The sequence below is a fragment of the Oncorhynchus mykiss genome, chromosome 12, assembly GCF_013265735.2.
Source record: "Oncorhynchus mykiss isolate Arlee chromosome 12, USDA_OmykA_1.1, whole genome shotgun sequence".
Taxonomy (NCBI): domain Eukaryota; kingdom Metazoa; phylum Chordata; class Actinopteri; order Salmoniformes; family Salmonidae; genus Oncorhynchus; species Oncorhynchus mykiss.
This window is the reverse complement of record NC_048576.1, coordinates 94,132,186-94,152,682: the sequence shown is the minus strand read 5'-3', so window position 1 is coordinate 94,152,682 and position 20,497 is coordinate 94,132,186. Positions and strand designations below refer to the sequence as shown.

The 20,497-nt window shown below is 48.3% G+C and overlaps 1 protein-coding gene across 1 annotated transcript; it reads left to right on the top strand.

The window, feature by feature from the left end:
• The first annotated feature begins 14,020 nt into the window (after window positions 1-14,020).
• LOC110507112 (tetraspanin-10-like) lies at window positions 14,021-17,554 on the top strand. Its single transcript, XM_021586983.2, has 3 exons — window positions 14,021-14,459; window positions 14,827-15,443; window positions 15,776-17,554. Exons 1-3 carry the CDS (start codon window positions 14,370-14,372, stop codon window positions 16,080-16,082), a joined length of 1,014 nt encoding a protein of 337 aa, XP_021442658.1. The 5' UTR covers window positions 14,021-14,369; the 3' UTR covers window positions 16,083-17,554.
• The last annotated feature ends 2,943 nt before the right edge of the window (window positions 17,555-20,497 follow it).

Sequence of the window (20,497 nt, the reverse complement as noted above, 5' to 3'; positions counted from 1 at the left end):
CCCTGTATATAACATCCACACTGCCCCGTACCGGTACCCCCTGTATATAACATCCACACTGCCTCGTACCGGTACCCCCTGTATATAACATCCACACTGCCTCGTACCGGTACCCCCTGTATATAACATCCACACTGCCCCGTACCGGTACCCCCTGTATATAACATCCACACTGCCCCGTACCGGTACCCCCTGTATATAACATCCACACTGCCTCGTACCGGTACCCCCTGTATATAACATCCACACTGCCCCGTACCGGTACCCCCTGTATATAACATCCACACTGCCTCGTACCGGTACCCCCTGTATATAACATCCACACTGCCTCGTACCGGTACCCCTGTATATAACATCCACACTGCCCCGTACCGGTACCCCCTGTATATAACCTCCACACTGCCCCGTACCGGTACCCCCTGTATATAACATCCACACTGCCTCGTACCGGTACCCCCTGTATATAACATCCACACTGCCCCGTACCGGTACCCCCTGTATATAACCTCCACACTGCCCCGTACCGGTACCCCCTGTATATAACATCCACACTGCCTCGTACCGGTACCCCCTGTATATAACATCCACACTGCCCCGTACCGGTACCCCCTGTATATAACCTCCACACTGCCCCGTACCGGTACCCCCTGTATATAACATCCACACTGCCTCGTACCGGTACCCCCTGTATATAACATCCACACTGCCCCGTACCGGTACCCCCTGTATATAACCTCCACACTGCCCCGTACCGGTACCCCCTGTATATAACATCCACACTGCCTCGTACCGGTACCCCCTGTATATAACATCCACACTGCCCCGTACCGGTACCCCCTGTATATAACCTCCACACTGCCCCGTACCGGTACCCCCTGTATATAACATCCACACTGCCCCGTACCGGTACCCCCTGTATATAACATCCACACTGCCCCGTACCGGTACCCCCTGTATATAACATCCACACTGCCCCGTACCGGTACCCCCTGTATATAACCTCCACACTGCCTCGTACCGGTACCCCCTGTATATAACATCCACACTGCCTCGTACCGGTACCCCCTGTATATAACATCCACACTGCCTCGTACCGGTACCCCCTGTATATAACATCCACACTGCCTCGTACCGGTACCCCCTGTATATAACATCCACACTGCCTCGTACCGGTACCCCCTGTATATAACATCCACACTGCCCCGTACCGGTACCCCCTGTATATAACATCCACACTGCCTCGTACCGGTACCCCCTGTATATAACATCCACACTGCCTCGTACCGGTACCCCCTGTATATAACATCCACACTGCCCCGTACCAGTACCCCCTGTATATAACATCCACACTGCCTCGTACCGGTACTCCCTGTATATAACATCCACACTGCCTCGTACCGGTACCCCTGTATATAACCTCCACACTGCCTCGTACCGGTACCCCCTGTATATAGCCCCCACACTGCCCCGTACCGGTACCCCCTGTATATAACATCCACACTGCCTCGTACCGGTACCCCCTGTATATAACCTCCACACTGCCTCGTACCGGTACCCCCTGTATATAACATCCACACTGCCCCGTACCGGTACCCCCTGTATATAACATCCACACTGCCCCGTACCGGTACCCCCTGTATATAACATCCACACTGCCTCGTACCGGTACCCCCTGTATATAACATCCACACTGCCTCGTACCGGTACCCCCTGTATATAACATCCACACTGCCCCGTACCGGTACCCCCTGTATATAACATCCACACTGCCCCGTACCGGTACCCCCTGTATATAACATCCACACTGCCCCGTACCGGTACCCCCTGTATATAACATCCACACTGCCCCGTACCGGTACCCCCTGTATATAACATCCACACTGCCTCGTACCGGTACCCCCTGTATATAACATCCACACTGCCCCGTACCGGTACCCCCTGTATATAACATCCACACTGCCCCGTACCAGTACCCCCTGTATATAACATCCACACTGCCCCGTACCGGTACCCCCTGTATATAACATCCACACTGCCCCGTACCGGTACCCCCTGTATATAACATCCACACTGCCCCGTACCGGTACCCCCTGTATATAACATCCACACTGCCCCGTACCGGTACCCCCTGTATATAACATCCACACTGCCTCGTACCGCTACCCCCTGTATATAACATCCACACTGCCCCGTACCGGTACCCCCTGTATATAACCTCCACACTGCCCCGTACCAGTACCCCCTGTATATAACATCCACACTGCCCCGTACCGGTACCCCCTGTATATAACATCCACACTGCCTCGTACCGGTACCCCTGTATATAACATCCACACTGCCTCGTACCGGTACCCCCTGTATATAACATCCACACTGCCCCGTACCAGTACCCCCTGTATATAACATCCACACTGCCCCGTACCGGTACCCCCTGTATATAACCTCCACACTGCCTCGTACCGGTACCCCCTGTATATAACATCCACACTGCCTCGTACCGGTACCCCCTGTATATAACATCCACACTGCCCCGTACCGGTACCCCCTGTATATAACATCCACACTGCCCCGTACCGGTACCCCCTGTATATAACCTCCACACTGCCCCGTACCGGTACCCCCTGTATATAACATCCACACTGCCCCGTACCGGTACCCCCTGTATATAACATCCACACTGCCTCGTACCGGTACCCCCTGTATATAACATCCACACTGCCCCGTACCGGTACCCCCTGTATATAACATCCACACTGCCTCGTACCGGTACCCCCTGTATATAACATCCACACTGCCCCGTACCGGTACCCCCTGTATATAACATCCACACTGCCCCGTACCGGTACCCCCTGTATATAACATCCACACTGCCTCGTACCGGTACCCCCTGTATATAACATCCACACTGCCCCGTACCGGTACCCCCTGTATATAACCTCCACACTGCCCCGTACCGGTACCCCCTGTATATAACATCCACACTGCCTCGTACCGGTACCCCCTGTATATAACATCCACACTGCCCCGTACCGGTACCCCCTGTATATAACCTCCACACTGCCCCGTACCGGTACCCCCTGTATATAACATCCACACTGCCCCGTACCGGTACCCCCTGTATATAACCTCCACACTGCCCCGTACCGGTACCCCCTGTATATAACATCCACACTGCCTCGTACCGGTACCCCCTGTATATAACATCCACACTGCCTCGTACCGGTACCCCCTGTATATAACATCCACACTGCCCCGTACCGGTACCCCCTGTATATAACATCCACACTGCCCCGTACCGGTACCCCCTGTATATAACATCCACACTGCCCCGTACCGGTACCCCCTGTATATAACATCCACACTGCCTCGTACCGGTACCCCCTGTATATAACATCCACACTGCCTCGTACCGGTACCCCCTGTATATAACATCCACACTGCCCCGTACCGGTACCCCCTGTATATAACATCCACACTGCCCCGTACCGGTACCCCCTGTATATAACATCCACACTGCCCCGTACCGGTACCCCCTGTATATAACATCCACACTGCCTCGTACCGGTACCCCCTGTATATAACATCCACACTGCCCCGTACCGGTACCCCCTGTATATAACATCCACACTGCCCCGTACCGGTACCCCCTGTATATAACATCCACACTGCCTCGTACCGGTACCCCCTGTATATAACATCCACACTGCCTCGTACCGGTACCCCCTGTATATAACATCCACACTGCCCCGTACCGGTACCCCCTGTATATAACATCCACACTGCCCCGTACCGGTACCCCCTGTATATAACATCCACACTGCCTCGTACCGGTACCCCCTGTATATAACATCCACACTGCCTCGTACCGGTACCCCCTGTATATAACATCCACACTGCCCCGTACCGGTACCCCCTGTATATAACATCCACACTGCCCCGTACCGGTACCCCCTGTATATAACATCCACACTGCCCCGTACCGGTACCCCCTGTATATAACATCCACACTGCCCCGTACCGGTACCCCCTGTATATAACATCCACACTGCCCCGTACCGGTACCCCCTGTATATAACATCCACACTGCCCCGTACCGGTACCCCCTGTATATAACATCCACACTGCCTCGTACCGGTACCCCCTGTATATAACATCCACACTGCCTCGTACCGGTACCCCCTGTATATAACATCCACACTGCCCCGTACCGGTACCCCCTGTATATAACATCCACACTGCCCCGTACCGGTACCCCCTGTATATAACATCCACACTGCCCCGTACCGGTACCCCCTGTATATAACATCCACACTGCCTCGTACCGGTACCCCCTGTATATAACATCCACACTGCCCCGTACCGGTACCCCCTGTATATAACATCCACACTGCCCCGTACCGGTACCCCCTGTATATAACATCCACACTGCCCCGTACCGGTACCCCCTGTATATAACATCCACACTGCCCCGTACCGGTACCCCCTGTATATAACATCCACACTGCCCCGTACCGGTACCCCCTGTATATAACATCCACACTGCCCCGTACCGGTACCCCCTGTATATAACATCCACACTGCCTCGTACCGGTACCCCCTGTATATAACATCCACACTGCCTCGTACCGGTACCCCCTGTATATAACATCCACACTGCCCCGTACCGGTACCCCCTGTATATAACATCCACACTGCCTCGTACCGGTACCCCCTGTATATAACATCCACACTGCCTCGTACCGGTACCCCCTGTATATAACATCCACACTGCCTCGTACCGGTACCCCCTGTATATAACATCCACACTGCCCCGTACCGGTACCCCCTGTATATAACATCCACACTGCCCCGTACCGGTACCCCCTGTATATAACATCCACACTGCCTCGTACCGGTACCCCCTGTATATAACATCCACACTGCCTCGTACCGGTACCCCCTGTATATAACATCCACACTGCCCCGTACCGGTACCCCCTGTATATAACATCCACACTGCCTCGTACCGGTACCCCCTGTATATAACATCCACACTGCCTCGTACCGGTACCCCCTGTATATAACATCCACACTGCCCCGTACCGGTACCCCCTGTATATAACATCCACACTGCCCCGTACCGGTACCCCCTGTATATAACATCCACACTGCCTCGTACCGGTACCCCCTGTATATAACATCCACACTGCCCCGTACCGGTACCCCCTGTATATAACATCCACACTGCCTCGTACCGGTACCCCCTGTATATAACATCCACACTGCCCCGTACCGGTACCCCCTGTATATAACATCCACACTGCCCCGTACCGGTACCCCCTGTATATAACATCCACACTGCCCCGTACCGGTACCCCCTGTATATAACATCCACACTGCCTCGTACCGGTACCCCCTGTATATAACATCCACACTGCCCCGTACCGGTACCCCCTGTATATAACATCCACACTGCCCCGTACCGGTACCCCCTGTATATAACATCCACACTGCCCCGTACCGGTACCCCCTGTATATAACATCCACACTGCCCCGTACCGGTACCCCCTGTATATAACATCCACACTGCCCCGTACCGGTACCCCCTGTATATAACATCCACACTGCCCCGTACCGGTACCCCCTGTATATAACATCCACACTGCCCCGTACCGGTACCCCCTGTATATAACATCCACACTGCCCCGTACCGGTACCCCCTGTATATAACATCCACACTGCCCCGTACCGGTACCCCCTGTATATAACCTCCACACTGCCCCGTACCGGTACCCCCTGTATATAACATCCACACTGCCTCGTACCGGTACCCCCTGTATATAACATCCACACTGCCCCGTACCGGTACCCCCTGTATATAACATCCACACTGCCCCGTACCGGTACCCCCTGTATATAACATCCACACTGCCTCGTACCGGTACCCCCTGTATATAACATCCACACTGCCCCGTACCGGTACCCCCTGTATATAACATCCACACTGCCCCGTACCGGTACCCCCTGTATATAACATCCACACTGCCCGTACCGGTACCCCCTGTATATAACCTCCACACTGCCCCGTACCGGTACCCCCTGTATATAACCTCCACACTGCCCCGTACCGGTACCCCCTGTATATAACATCCACACTGCCCCGTACCGGTACCCCCTGTATATAACCTCCACACTGCCCCGTACCGGTACCCCCTGTATATAACCTCCACACTGCCCCGTACCGGTACCCCCTGTATATAACATCCACACTGCCCCGTACCGGTACCCCCTGTATATAACATCCACACTGCCCCGTACCGGTACCCCCTGTATATAACATCCACACTGCCCCGTACCGGTACCCCCTGTATATAACATCCACACTGCCCCGTACCGGTACCCCCTGTATATAACATCCACACTGCCTCGTACCGGTACCCCCTGTATATAACATCCACACTGCCCCGTACCGGTACCCCCTGTATATAACATCCACACTGCCCCGTACCGGTACCCCCTGTATATAACATCCACACTGCCCCGTACCGGTACCCCCTGTATATAACATCCACACTGCCCCGTACCGGTACCCCCTGTATATAACATCCACACTGCCTCGTACTGGTACCCCCTGTATATAACATCCACACTGCCCCGTACCGGTACCCCCTGTATATAACATCCACACTGCCCCGTACCGGTACCCCCTGTATATAACATCCACACTGCCCCGTACCGGTACCCCCTGTATATAACATCCACACTGCCCCGTACCGGTACCCCCTGTATATAACATCCACACTGCCCCGTACCGGTACCCCCTGTATATAACATCCACACTGCCCCGTACCGGTACCCCCTGTATATAACATCCACACTGCCTCGTACCGGTACCCCCTGTATATAACATCCACACTGCCTCGTACTGGTACCCCCTGTATATAACATCCACACTGCCCCGTACCGGTACCCCCTGTATATAACATCCACACTGCCCCGTACCAGTACCCCCTGTATATAACCTCCACACTGCCCCGTACCGGTACCCCCTGTATATAACATCCACACTGCCCCGTACCGGTACCCCCTGTATATAACATCCACACTGCCCCGTACCGGTACCCCCTGTATATAACATCCACACTGCCCCGTACCGGTACCCCCTGTATATAACATCCACACTGCCCCGTACCGGTACCCCCTGTATATAACATCCACACTGCCCCGTACCGGTACCCCCTGTATATAACATCCACACTGCCCCGTACCGGTACCCCCTGTATATAACATCCACACTGCCTCGTACCGGTACCCCCTGTATATAACATCCACACTGCCCCGTACCGGTACCCCCTGTATATAACATCCACACTGCCCCGTACCGGTACCCCCTGTATATAACATCCACACTGCCCCGTACCGGTACCCCCTGTATATAACCTCCACACTGCCCCGTACCGGTACCCCCTGTATATAACCTCCACACTGCCCCGTACCGGTACCCCCTGTATATAACATCCACACTGCCCCGTACCGGTACCCCCTGTATATAACATCCACACTGCCCCGTACCGGTACCCCCTGTATATAACATCCACACTGCCCCGTACCGGTACCCCCTGTATATAACATCCACACTGCCCCGTACCGGTACCCCCTGTATATAACATCCACACTGCCTCGTACCGGTACCCCCTGTATATAACATCCACACTGCCCCGTACCGGTACCCCCTGTATATAACATCCACACTGCCCCGTACCGGTACCCCCTGTATATAACATCCACACTGCCCCGTACCGGTACCCCCTGTATATAACATCCACACTGCCCCGTACCGGTACCCCCTGTATATAACATCCACACTGCCTCGTACTGGTACCCCCTGTATATAACATCCACACTGCCCCGTACCGGTACCCCCTGTATATAACATCCACACTGCCCCGTACCGGTACCCCCTGTATATAACATCCACACTGCCCCGTACCGGTACCCCCTGTATATAACATCCACACTGCCCCGTACCGGTACCCCCTGTATATAACATCCACACTGCCCCGTACCGGTACCCCCTGTATATAACATCCACACTGCCCCGTACCGGTACCCCCTGTATATAACATCCACACTGCCTCGTACCGGTACCCCCTGTATATAACATCCACACTGCCTCGTACTGGTACCCCCTGTATATAACATCCACACTGCCCCGTACCGGTACCCCCTGTATATAACATCCACACTGCCCCGTACCAGTACCCCCTGTATATAACCTCCACACTGCCCCGTACCGGTACCCCCTGTATATAACATCCACACTGCCCCGTACCGGTACCCCCTGTATATAACATCCACACTGCCCCGTACCGGTACCCCCTGTATATAACATCCACACTGCCCCGTACCGGTACCCCCTGTATATAACATCCACACTGCCCCGTACCGGTACCCCCTGTATATAACATCCACACTGCCCCGTACCGGTACCCCCTGTATATAACATCCACACTGCCCCGTACCGGTACCCCCTGTATATAACATCCACACTGCCTCGTACCGGTACCCCCTGTATATAACATCCACACTGCCCCGTACCGGTACCCCCTGTATATAACATCCACACTGCCCCGTACCGGTACCCCCTGTATATAACATCCACACTGCCCCGTACCGGTACCCCCTGTATATAACATCCACACTGCCCCGTACCGGTACCCCCTGTATATAACATCCACACTGCCTCGTACCGGTACCCCCTGTATATAACATCCACACTGCCTCGTACCGGTACCCCCTGTATATAACATCCACACTGCCCCGTACCGGTACCCCCTGTATATAACATCCACACTGCCTCGTACCGGTACCCCCTGTATATAACATCCACACTGCCCCGTACCGGTACCCCCTGTATATAACATCCACACTGCCTCGTACCGGTACCCCCTGTATATAACATCCACACTGCCCCGTACCGGTACCCCCTGTATATAACATCCACACTGCCTCGTACCGGTACCCCCTGTATATAACATCCACACTGCCCCGTACCGGTACCCCCTGTATATAACATCCACACTGCCTCGTACCGGTACCCCCTGTATATAACATCCACACTGCCCCGTACCGGTACCCCCTGTATATAACATCCACACTGCCTCGTACTGGTACCCCCTGTATATAACATCCACACTGCCTCGTACCGGTACCCCCTGTATATAACATCCACACTGCCCCGTACCGGTACCCCCTGTATATAACATCCACACTGCCTCGTACTGGTACCCCCTGTATATAACATCCACACTGCCCCGTACCGGTACCCCCTGTATAAAGCCTCGTTATTGTGTTACGTTTTATAATTACATTTTTTTGGTATTTTTGTATTTTTTTCCCCAAATATTTTTTTTTCAATATTTGTCTTAACTCTATTTCTTGAACTGCACTGTTGGTTAAGGGCTTGTAAGTGTGCATTTCGCAGTAAGGTCTACACTTGTTGTTGTTGTATTCGGTGCATGTAATAAATAAAGTTTAATTTACTACACAGGAAAAGATGTCCTCCTTTGGAAAGAGCATGTTTGTCAGCTACTGTAATCACCAATAGATTCATTCTCCAATATGATATTGTACAGTGCTGTGTGTGTGTGTGTGTGTGTGTGTGTGGGATGGAGGGAGGGAGAGAGGGAGGGAGAGAGGGAGGGAGGGAGGGAGTGAGGGAGGGAGGGAGGGAGGGAGGGAGGGAGGGAGGGAGGGAGGGAGGGAGGGAGGGAGGGAGGGAGGGAGGGAGGGAGGGAGGGAGAAGAGTCCATATACTATACTTTAGAAATCATTTTTCCCTCGTTCCCAAAGGTCCATTATAAAGAATAGACCACTAGATTGTCGGGTGTGTAAATAATTGAACGTTTTGTTTACAGTCAAATCAGGCATTCAAATATGTTCACATTGGAAGCATCTGAAGACTAGACTGATTAAATGGTTCAGGTGTTGATGTTTTGAAATATTGCAAACCCTGCTGAAGAGTTGGACAGAGTAAGGAGACCTGTGGGAGCTGCTAATAGAAATCAGTATGGAGTAATGGAGTTGTTAATGTCCTCCTCTGTAGGAGCACTGAGCTGCATAGTACACACACACACACACACACACATACACACACACACACACACACACACACACACACACACACACACACACACACACACACACACACACACACACACACACACACACACACACACACACACACACTGCATGGCTTCTGGAGTCAGACAGGTTCCATGCTGAGAAGTGATTAACTGTTTAACATGTTCATGTACAGTTGCTATAACAACACACACCAGTCAGCTAGGTAACATGTTCATATACAGCTGCTATAACAACACACACTAAAGTCAGCTGTTTACCATGTTCATATACAGTTGCTATAACAACACACACCAGTCAGCTATGTAACATGTTCATATACAGCTGCTAGAATAACACACACCAAAGTTAGCCATTTCGACCACCCCTTGATAGCTGTTTGGACCCCTTCGTTCTATGGGTGGAAAAGTGTGTGACTGTGGTGGTCTCAGTGGAAACTCTCTGTCATTCACTGGCAAGTTGAGCCCGTAGTTCCAGTAGAATAATTGTCTTAATAGAGCAGAATGAATCTGGTCACTGTAACTCACGTTCACGTCAAATCACTTATGGTCAATTGGAGGGACAATCTGTTCCAGAGAGAGTATAATCTAAGGGTTTCATGACACCAGGTCCATGAGGAGGAAGGTGTTGAGTTGGCCAGCAGTCCCAGAACAGCAGAAAACGTTTAAACACCTGGAAGATCTGCACATATTCCTCTCCTCTGTATATCTACCTCTCTGCACTGACATATACTCTGAACCAAAACAGGATCCAAAGCAACAAGAAGATCCAAGACAAATAGAGGATGAGAGGACTGGGAGTAAAACTACAGGAGACCTGGACCTGAGACCTACCAGCTACCTACTGGGACAAACCTGGACCTGAGACCTACCATCTACCTACTGGGATAAACTTGGACCTGAGACCTACCATCTACCTACTGGGACAAACCTGGACCTGAGACCTACCAGCTACCTACTGGGACAAACCTGGACCTGAGACCTACCATCTACCTACTGGGACAAACCTGGTCCTGAGACCTACCAGCTACCTACTGGATACAAACCTGGACCTGAGACCTACCATCTACCTACTGGGACAAACCTGGACCTGAGACCTACCATCTACCTACTGGGACAAACCTGGTCCTGAGACCTACCAGCTACCTACTGGGACAAACCTGGACCTGAGACCTACCATCTACCTACTGGGACAAACCTGGTCCTGAGACCTACCATCTACCTACTGGGACAAACCTGGACCTGAGGTCTACCATCTACCTACTGGGACAAACCTGGACCTGAGACCTACCATCTACCTACTGGGACAGACCTGGACCTGAGGTCTACCATCTACCTACTGGGACAAACCTGGACCTGAGACCTACCAGCTACCTACTGGGACAAACCTGGTCCTGAGGTCTACCATCTACCTACTGGGACAAACCTGGACCTGAGACCTACCATCTACCTACTGGGACAAACCTGGACCTGAGACCTACCATCTACCTACTGGGACAAACCTGGACCTGAGACCTACCATCTACCTACTGGGACAAACCTGGACCTGAGACCTACCATCTACCTACTGGGACAAACCTGGCCTTGGAGCCTGGAGGTGTCAACTCTGAGGTGATGGATGACTGGATCTCAGAGATGGACTGTGGCACTTCAAATACAATGCTACTTACCCCTGATTGCGATATAAACATGCTTCTGAATACATTAAATATATGAATCCATTGCAGCCCTAGATTGGTGTTGTGGGATTGACCGTGTTAAAAATGTGTAATTACTGATTGACGGTGTTAACAATGTGTAACCACTGATTGACAGTGTTAACAATGTGTAACCACTGATTGACAGTGTTAACAATGTGTAACCACTGATTGACAGTGTTAACAATGTGTAACCACTGATTGACGGTGTTAACAATGTGTAACCACTGATTGACGGTGTTAACAATGTGTAACCACTGATTGACGGTGTTAACAATGTGTAACCACTGATTGACGGTGTTAACAATGTGTAACCACTGATTGACGGTGTTAACAATGTGTAACCACTGACTGACAGTGTTAACAATGTGTTATTACTGATTGACAGTGTTAACAATGTGTAACCACTAATTGACAGTGTTAACAATGTGTAACCACTGATTGACAGTGTTAACAATGTATAACCACTGATTGACGGTGTTAACAATGTGTAACCACTGATTGACGGTGTTAACAATGTGTAACCACTGATTGACAGTGTTAACAATGTGTAACCACTGATTGACAGTGTTAACAATGTGTAACCACTGATTGACAGTGTTAACAATGTGTAACCACTGATTGACGGTGTCAACAATGTGTAACCACTGATTGACAGTGTTAACAACTGAGATAAAGTAGATATGTAAATACTGTGTTGTTGACTGACTGATTATTGAAGCAGAACAACCGAATACCTCTGAGCAACTCCTGTGGAGGCCATCTCCATTCACTACAAGCTGTTAGGTTAGCACTGCTGCCCCCTGCAGGTGATATGAAGAAAGTGTTACTTCAATTGTACTACTGAAACTGATCACTATCAGTCCTCATACAGGCCTGGTGGAAGTTCATAGACTTCACAAAGAGCATCAAAATAATTACTTTCATACACTCTTATACTCTCTAGATCTCTATTATTCAGACAAGTTATCTTTTGGGACTGAGACCAATCTGACAGCCTCTGATAGTTTCATGATTTTGGGGTGGCAGGTAGCCTAGCGTTTAGAGCCAGTAACTGAAGGGTTGCTGAATCGAATCCCCGAGCTGACAAGGTAAAAATCTGTCCTTCTGCCCCTGAACAAGGCACTGTTCCCCGGTAGGCCGTAATCACAATAAGAATTTGTTCTTAACTGGCTTGCCTAGTTAAATAAAGGTAAAGATTTTTTTTAAATAACATAATTTCAAGAGGATTATTTTTAGTTATGGGATGGCATATCAAACCATAAGAGATTAACTTTTACTGCCAAAGTGGATTTTTCCAGAGACAAGGTATTTAGAGGTATTTTACTGTGTAGAGAGAGAAATAGACCACATCACTGACCATACTGTGATAAAATAAAACCTTTCCTCCTCCTTACCCTACAGATCCTTAACGAGCTGGAATTGCTTTTTTGTCGTGTCCAGGGGTGGAATTAAAAAAGTTATTCTGGAAACTCAGCACTGGAATATAAATAACCATGGGAACTCAACTAAAAAAATATATACTAAAAATAATATTTAGTGTCTAAATGGGGCTTTGGGATATTGGTTTCCATGAGTTCCCTCCAAACTAAAGTTTGCTATTGTTTTCACTTCATTCTTTTTGAATTAATTATATCTACCATAGAGACACTCATTGGCTAAAACACACAACATGCTCACAACATTCTCACAATTCTGTATTAGGATGTAATTCCACAGTCTCATCACATGGCTGTTGTGGATCAAAGTGGGATCTGTTCCCTGAGCATCTCTTCTTCCTGTAACACTCAGGAGAAGTTGGCCTGAGTAGACACTGATCTTGGGTCAGTTTGGCATTTTCCCCCACTAATGGTTAAGGTTAGGATTGGGGAGGGTAAGCTGATCTTAGATCTGTACCCAAGGGAAACTTCACCCTGGAGTTTAACAGTCATTGAGGCGTGATCTGATTACTTCTTAATCGCCTGCACTGTGACTCTCACATGATGCTGCTAGAATCCCTGGGAGCCCTGGAATATATTCATTAGGAGCCAAACAAAAGCAACGGTCCAAAACAGGGAGTGTTCTACATGAATTTGACCAATAAGAAACTATTTTTCCGTTACAAGTTATTTAGCTACAGTGTAGATGAATGAATACACTCTTCTGTCTGCTGGAGCCCTGAACTAACTACACACCCACCACACCACACTGCACAGAGCTGTACTGACCTGGCTTCCACCAGCTCAACTTTCTCCCTTTCTCCTCAGACAGTCTCCTCTCCTCTCCTCTCCGCTAGTCTCGTAAACTGACCGGAAGACGGGGAGAACCGCCTCTCACACATTGATTAGCTGAGAGGACAGTGGAAGAATAGTTTCTGAGAGGACAGGAGAATGATATTTTCTGAAAGAACAAGGGAGGAATAGTTTCTGAGAGGACAGGAGAATAACATTTTCTGAAAGAACAAGGGAGGAATAGTTTCTGAGAGGACAGGAGAATAATAGTTTCTGAGAGGACAGGAGAAGAATAGTTTCTGAGAGGACAGAGGGAGAACCGTTTCCTGGCAGCTAGGAAGATGAGGAGATTGCAGTCCATGAGATGGTTTAGTTTTCCCTGGTTGAGGAGAGAGACCTCACAGACTGAGACCAGCCCACTCATACCAAAGGTACAGTAACTGTATGTCTGTCTGACAACCTGTATGCTGTTAGTTATGTACTTACTGTACATACTTTTGAATAGAGTTTACAGTCCCCTGAACATTGCAAGCATAGACAAATAATTGAATAAAAGGACTTGCAACCTTTAACCCTGTCAATTTGACTGGTAAAGTAATGCGTAAACTCCAATGGCTACCAGTCCACCCGTTATGCAATTCTTGACTTGGATGGGGAGACCCATTCTATAGATTCCAATTCTATGGTTGCAAGTAGGCTAAACCTAAAGACAACGACCACTACAGACTGAACTTGATGAGTTGTTTTTGCCTCAGTGAAATCTCATTGTTTATTGTCTGTCCTCTTTCCTCTTTGAAGACAGACACAGATAGAGAGTTGTCAGGAGTCCTTCAGGGGACTGACGAGAGCAGCACAGAAGAACAGGCTCCAGAACCAGGACCAAATGATGGACCAGGGAACCATGTTAGAACCAGGGAGGTAAAACCCAGAGCCCGTAGCAGGCCCTTCTCCCTGAGAGACTGCCTTCTCAAGTACCTCCTGTTCTTCAGCAACCTCCTCTTCACGGTGCTAGGCCTGGTGGTCCTGGCCCTGGGACTGTGGGGCCTCATCAACAAGGAATCCTTTGCTCAGGAGAAAATAGGACAGATCAGCACCGACCCCATGCTGGTGTTTGTGGTGCTGGGTTTGGTGCTGTCTATCCTCTGCCTGTCTGGCTGTGTGGGGGCTCTGAGAGAGAACTGCTGCCTGCTCCAGGTCTTCTCAGCCACCGTGCTGGTCCTGGTAGCAGCCCAGGTCCTAGCGGCCATTGTGGCCTACAGCCTGCAGGGACAGATAGAGGGATACCTGAGGTCAGGTATGCTGGCTGCCATGGTACGTTACCAGGATGACCTGGACCTGAGGTTCATCACAGATGAGATCCAGATAGGACTGCAGTGCTGCGGGGCCGACACCTACAGAGACTGGGAGGTCAACATGTGAGTGAGATGTGACTGACCAGACCAGTGACATGATGACTTGCATGGTACATGGTCCATTGACTGACACACAGCCTTGTGAACTGATGTCTGTCCATGTGGGTTGTTACTATCATTTTGATAGTTTTGTTAGTTATGAGCAGGTCTCTCTTGTAAAATAGAGTTCATCTCAGAGAATAACATGTATGAACAAAGATAAAATAAAATGTATAAAATATAAATCTGTCAAAGATGATATGTTACATAACTGGGGTTATTGCTTTTATGTCACATAACATTATCCAAGCAGCCAATTGAATTGCTTCTCCCCTCCTATGTCCTCTTCATCCCAGGTACTATAACTGCTCTGCCCCGGGGGTGCTGTCCTGTGGGGTCCCTGCTACCTGCTGTGTGGACCCTCTGGAGAACGGCACGGTGTGGAACTCCCAGTGTGGAGTAGGATCCCAGCAGCTGGATGAGTTCTCTGCTCAGAGCGTCATCTTCCTGGGGGGCTGTCTGGGGGGCATGTCCCGCTGGATAGAGCAGCACACAGGCCTGATAGGAGCCGTGGGTATCGTCCTACTGGGGGTTCAGATCATCACTCTGTTCATCACCACACGACTGATGGATAACATCCAGTGCAGTAAAGCTACAAGTTAATAAGACCTAGTGGAGTAAAGCTACATGATAACATCTAGTGGAGTAAAGCTACAAGATAATAACATCTAGTGGAGTAAAGCTACAAGTTAATAACATCTAGTGGAGTAAAGCTACAAGATAATAACATCTAGTGGAGTAAAGCTACAAGATAATAACATCTAGTGGAGTAAAGCTACAAGACAATAACATCCAGTGCAGTAAAGCTACATGATAACATCTAGTGGAGTAAAGCTACATGATAACATCTAGTGGAGTAAAGCTACAACATAATAACATCTAGTGGAGTAAAGCTACAAGATAATAACATCTAGTGGAGTAAAGCTACAAGTTAATAACATCTAGTGGAGTAAAGCTACAAGATAATAACATCTAGTGGAGTAAAGCTACAAGTTAATAACATCCAGTGCAGTAAAGCTACAAGATAATAACATCCAGTGCAGTAAAGCTACATGATAACATCTAGTGGAGTAAAGCTACATGATAACATCTAGTGGAGTAAAGCTACAAGATAATAACATCTAGTGGAGTAAAGCTACAAGTTAATAACATCTAGTGGAGTAAAGCTACAAGATAATAACATCTAGTGGAGTAAAGCTACAAGATAATAACATCTAGTGGAGTAAAGCTACAAGACAATAACATCCAGTGCAGTAAAGCTACATGATAACATCTAGTGGAGTAAAGCTACATGATAACATCTAGTGGAGTAAAGCTACAACATAATAACATCTAGTGGAGTAAAGCTACAAGATAATAACATCTAGTGGAGTAAAGCTACAAGTTAATAACATCTAGTGGAGTAAAGCTACAAGATAATAACATCTAGTGGAGTAAAGCTACAAGTTAATAACATCCAGTGCAGTAAAGCTACAAGATAATAACATCCAGTGCAGTAAAGCTACATGATAACATCTAGTGGAGTAAAGCTACATGATAACATCTAGTGGAGTAAAGCTACAAGATAATAACATCTAGTGGAGTAAAGCTACAAGTTAATAACATATAGTGGAGTAAAGCTACAAGATAATAACATCTAGTGGAGTAAAGCTACAAGATAATAACATCTAGTGGAGTAAAGCTACAAGTTAATAACATCTAGTGGAGTAAAGCAACAAGATAATAACATCTAGTGGATTAAAGCTAAAAGATAATCACATATAGTGGAGTAAAGCTACATGATAACATCCATGATGCTAGCTGGACTCTTATTATCACTATGGACAAAAACTGTAACCATGGAAATATATTATGATTATTATACTGTAAATGTATTAGCTATCGTGTTAGTGAAACCCTACAATGTATTGGCTAGTGTGTTAGTGGAACACTACAATGTATTGGCTAGCGCGTGTGTTGTAATAGTGCAATAGAGCAGTGTTCAGTTAGGATTCAGTTAGGATTCAGTTAGGAATTCAGTTAGGATTCAGTTAGGATTCAGTTAGGAATTCAGTTAGAATTCAGTTAGGATTCAGTTAGGATTCAGTTAGGAATTCAGTTAGGATTCAGTTAGGAATTCAGTTAGGATTCAGTTAGGATTCAGTTAGGATTCAGTTAGGATTCAGTTAGGATTCAGTTAGGAATTCAACATGAAATTCCATCGGGGACTACGTTGGAAACAAGTTGAATCTATTTAACATGTTGGTCCCTTGTTGTGTTGTTGTTAAAGACAGGAAGCTGTAATAGTCTAGAATGTGTCGGCCAACAGAGAGATCTCATCAGTACCAAGACCATCCATCCCTGGAATATCATCTCCAAACCCGAGGAAAACAATCAACATCATTTTGTTATTATAGAACATTATTAGAACGACCAGATCATCAACTGTAAACTATCTAAATGTTGTCACTGTTGAGGTTGTATGGCTGGAGATGAATTGTTTCACACTGTATATTCAAATCATTACTGAAAACATTATTTCTCCACCAGTGGTGACTAGTGGGCAGAGATATCAGAGGATCAGCTCATTGTAATCAACTACATTTCAGCCATTAGAATAGGCCTGTACTCCTATATCTTCACCCAGCAGCCTCCTCTGTTCTCTACCCACAAAAGCATTGAGTACCACTGAATTACCTTGTATAGAAATCAAATGAAAAGTGCTGGAGTCAGGTCTATTGGTAACACTGCTGACTAGAATAGTGCTGCAGTCAGGTCTAGTGGTAACACTGCTGACTAGAGTAGTGCTGGAGTCAGGTCTAGTGGTAACACTGCTGACTAGAGTAGTGCTGGAGTCAGGTCTAGTGGTAACACTGCTGACTAGAGTAGTGCTGGAGTCAGGTCTAGTGGTAACACTGCTGACTAGAGTAGTGCTGGAGTCAGGTCTAGTGGTAACACTGCTGACTAGAATAGTGCTGGAGTCAGGTCTAGTGGTAACACTGCTGACTAGAGTAGTGCTGGAGTCAGGTCTAGTAGTAACACTGCTGACTGGAATAGTGCTGGAGTCAGGTTTATTGGTAACACTGCTGACTGGAATAGTGCTGGAGTCAGGTCTAGTGGTAACACTGCTGACTGGAATAGTGCTGGAGTCAGGTCTATTGGTAACACTGCTGACTGGAATAGTGCTGGAGTCAGGTCTATTGGTAACACTGCTGACTGGAATAGTGCTGGAGTCAGGTCTAGTAGTAACACTGCTGACTAGAATAGTGCTGGAGTCAGGTCTAGTGGTAACACTGCTGACTGGAATAGTGCTGGAGTCAGGTCTAGTGGTAACACTGCTGACTAGAGTAGTGCTGGAGTCAGGTCTAGTGGTAACACTGCTGACTAGAGTAGTGCTGGAGTCAGGTCTAGTGGTAACACTGCTGACTAGAGTAGTGCTGGAGTCAGGTCTATTGGTAACACTGCTGACTAGAATAGTGCTGGAGTCAGGTCTATTGGTAACACTGCTGACTGGAATAGTGCTGGAGTCAGGTCTAGTGGTAACACTGCTGACTGGAATAGTGCTGGAGTCAGGTCTAGTGGTAACACTGCTGACTGGAATAGTGCTGGAGTCAGGTCTAATGGTAACACTGCTGACTGGAATAGTGCTGGAGTCAGGTCTAGTGGTAACACTGCTGCCTCCAGATCACACACAGACCCACTGGAGATGGGGTTACTAATCCTTCCTCACCCCCTACTCTCTGTCACCCTCTCTACCTTACCACTCTCACTGACCTTAAACAATACAATGTAAAATATATAAATAAATCAGAGATAAAATTAGAAATACATTTGGAAATGTTTAGAAATCTTTATTTTAGAACTAAATCAAATGAATAGTGACTCATCCAATGACCCCCCTCTTTATGGGCTTGCTTTTAAACTGTAGAGTGTAACTGTCACGCCCTGACCTTAGAGAGACGTTTTGTTTCTCTATTTGGTGAGGTCAGGGTGTGATTTGGGGTGGGCGTTCTATGTTGTATATTTCTTTGTTTTTGGCCGACTATGGTTCCCAATCAGAGGCAGCTGTCTATCGTTGTCTCTGATTGGGAATCATACTTGGGCAGCCCTTTTTCCCACTTTCTGGTGTGGGATCTTGTTTTTGTATAGTTGCCTTGTGCACTGCAATACTGCACGTTCGTTATATTCTTTGTTGTTTTTGTTGTAAGTTTCACTATTAAAGAATGTGGAACTCTACGCACGCTGCACCTTGGTCCGATCCTTTCAACAAACCTAACAGTAACTCTGTTTGAACTTGGGGGGCCACTTGGTTGGGGAGCGAGGACAGGTGGCTGATGGTGCCCAGGTTATTCATGGTTCTGTTGGTCTGTGTGGGGACACTGGGTCTGTAGACTGTCTGCCTGTGGTGGTTTCTGGTTTGGTTACACTGATGGAATGTAGACGAGATGTCAGGTATCTTGTATAGTTTGAATAAATATCTATGGCGCTTAATATAATTCATTTGGTTGAGATGGGGCATCTCAAGAGATATAATCTGAAAAATGTCAAATAAATAACTAAATATAATCCCCCTTATAGCCCTTTAAACTGTTCTAAACTAGGCACTCTTACCTCCACTGAATCATATATTAGTGCCACAGACATGTAACCCCCCCCCCCCCCCCACACACACACACAGTTCTGAGAGGAGATTAAACAGATTCTTAATTTCCATGAAGCTATAAATAAGGAGAGGAGGGGAAGCAGGTGTGTCCTGGGGGAGAAAGGGAACAACGCATCACTGCTTGTAACTCAGTGTCAGATCTAGAACACGTCCCTGGTGAATGACTCTGATAACTAGAGATAGTAGACATGAAACCACCAGCTGGTCTTTGGGTGGGACTGAAACCAGTGGTCTACAGACAGCTGTTCCTGTTGTAAATTACATGTAGATCTTTCCTCAGTCATTATTGGTGGTCCTACGTCCTCCTCTGGTGGACTTTGACTGACCTGGAGCTTCTATTCTGATCACTGATGCAGAATGTGAAACACAGAATGTG

Excerpts from the sequence above, each read along its gene's own strand:
- LOC110507112 (XM_021586983.2), top strand. The coding sequence starts at position 14,370 with ATGAGGAGATTGCAGTCCATGAGATGGTTTAGTTTTCCCTGGTTGAGG. Across the intron at positions 14,460-14,826 it reads CCAGCCCACTCATACCAAAG|ACAGACACAGATAGAGAGTT; the intron begins GTACAGTAACTG and ends TCCTCTTTGAAG. Across the intron at positions 15,444-15,775 it reads AGAGACTGGGAGGTCAACAT|GTACTATAACTGCTCTGCCC; the intron begins GTGAGTGAGATG and ends TCTTCATCCCAG.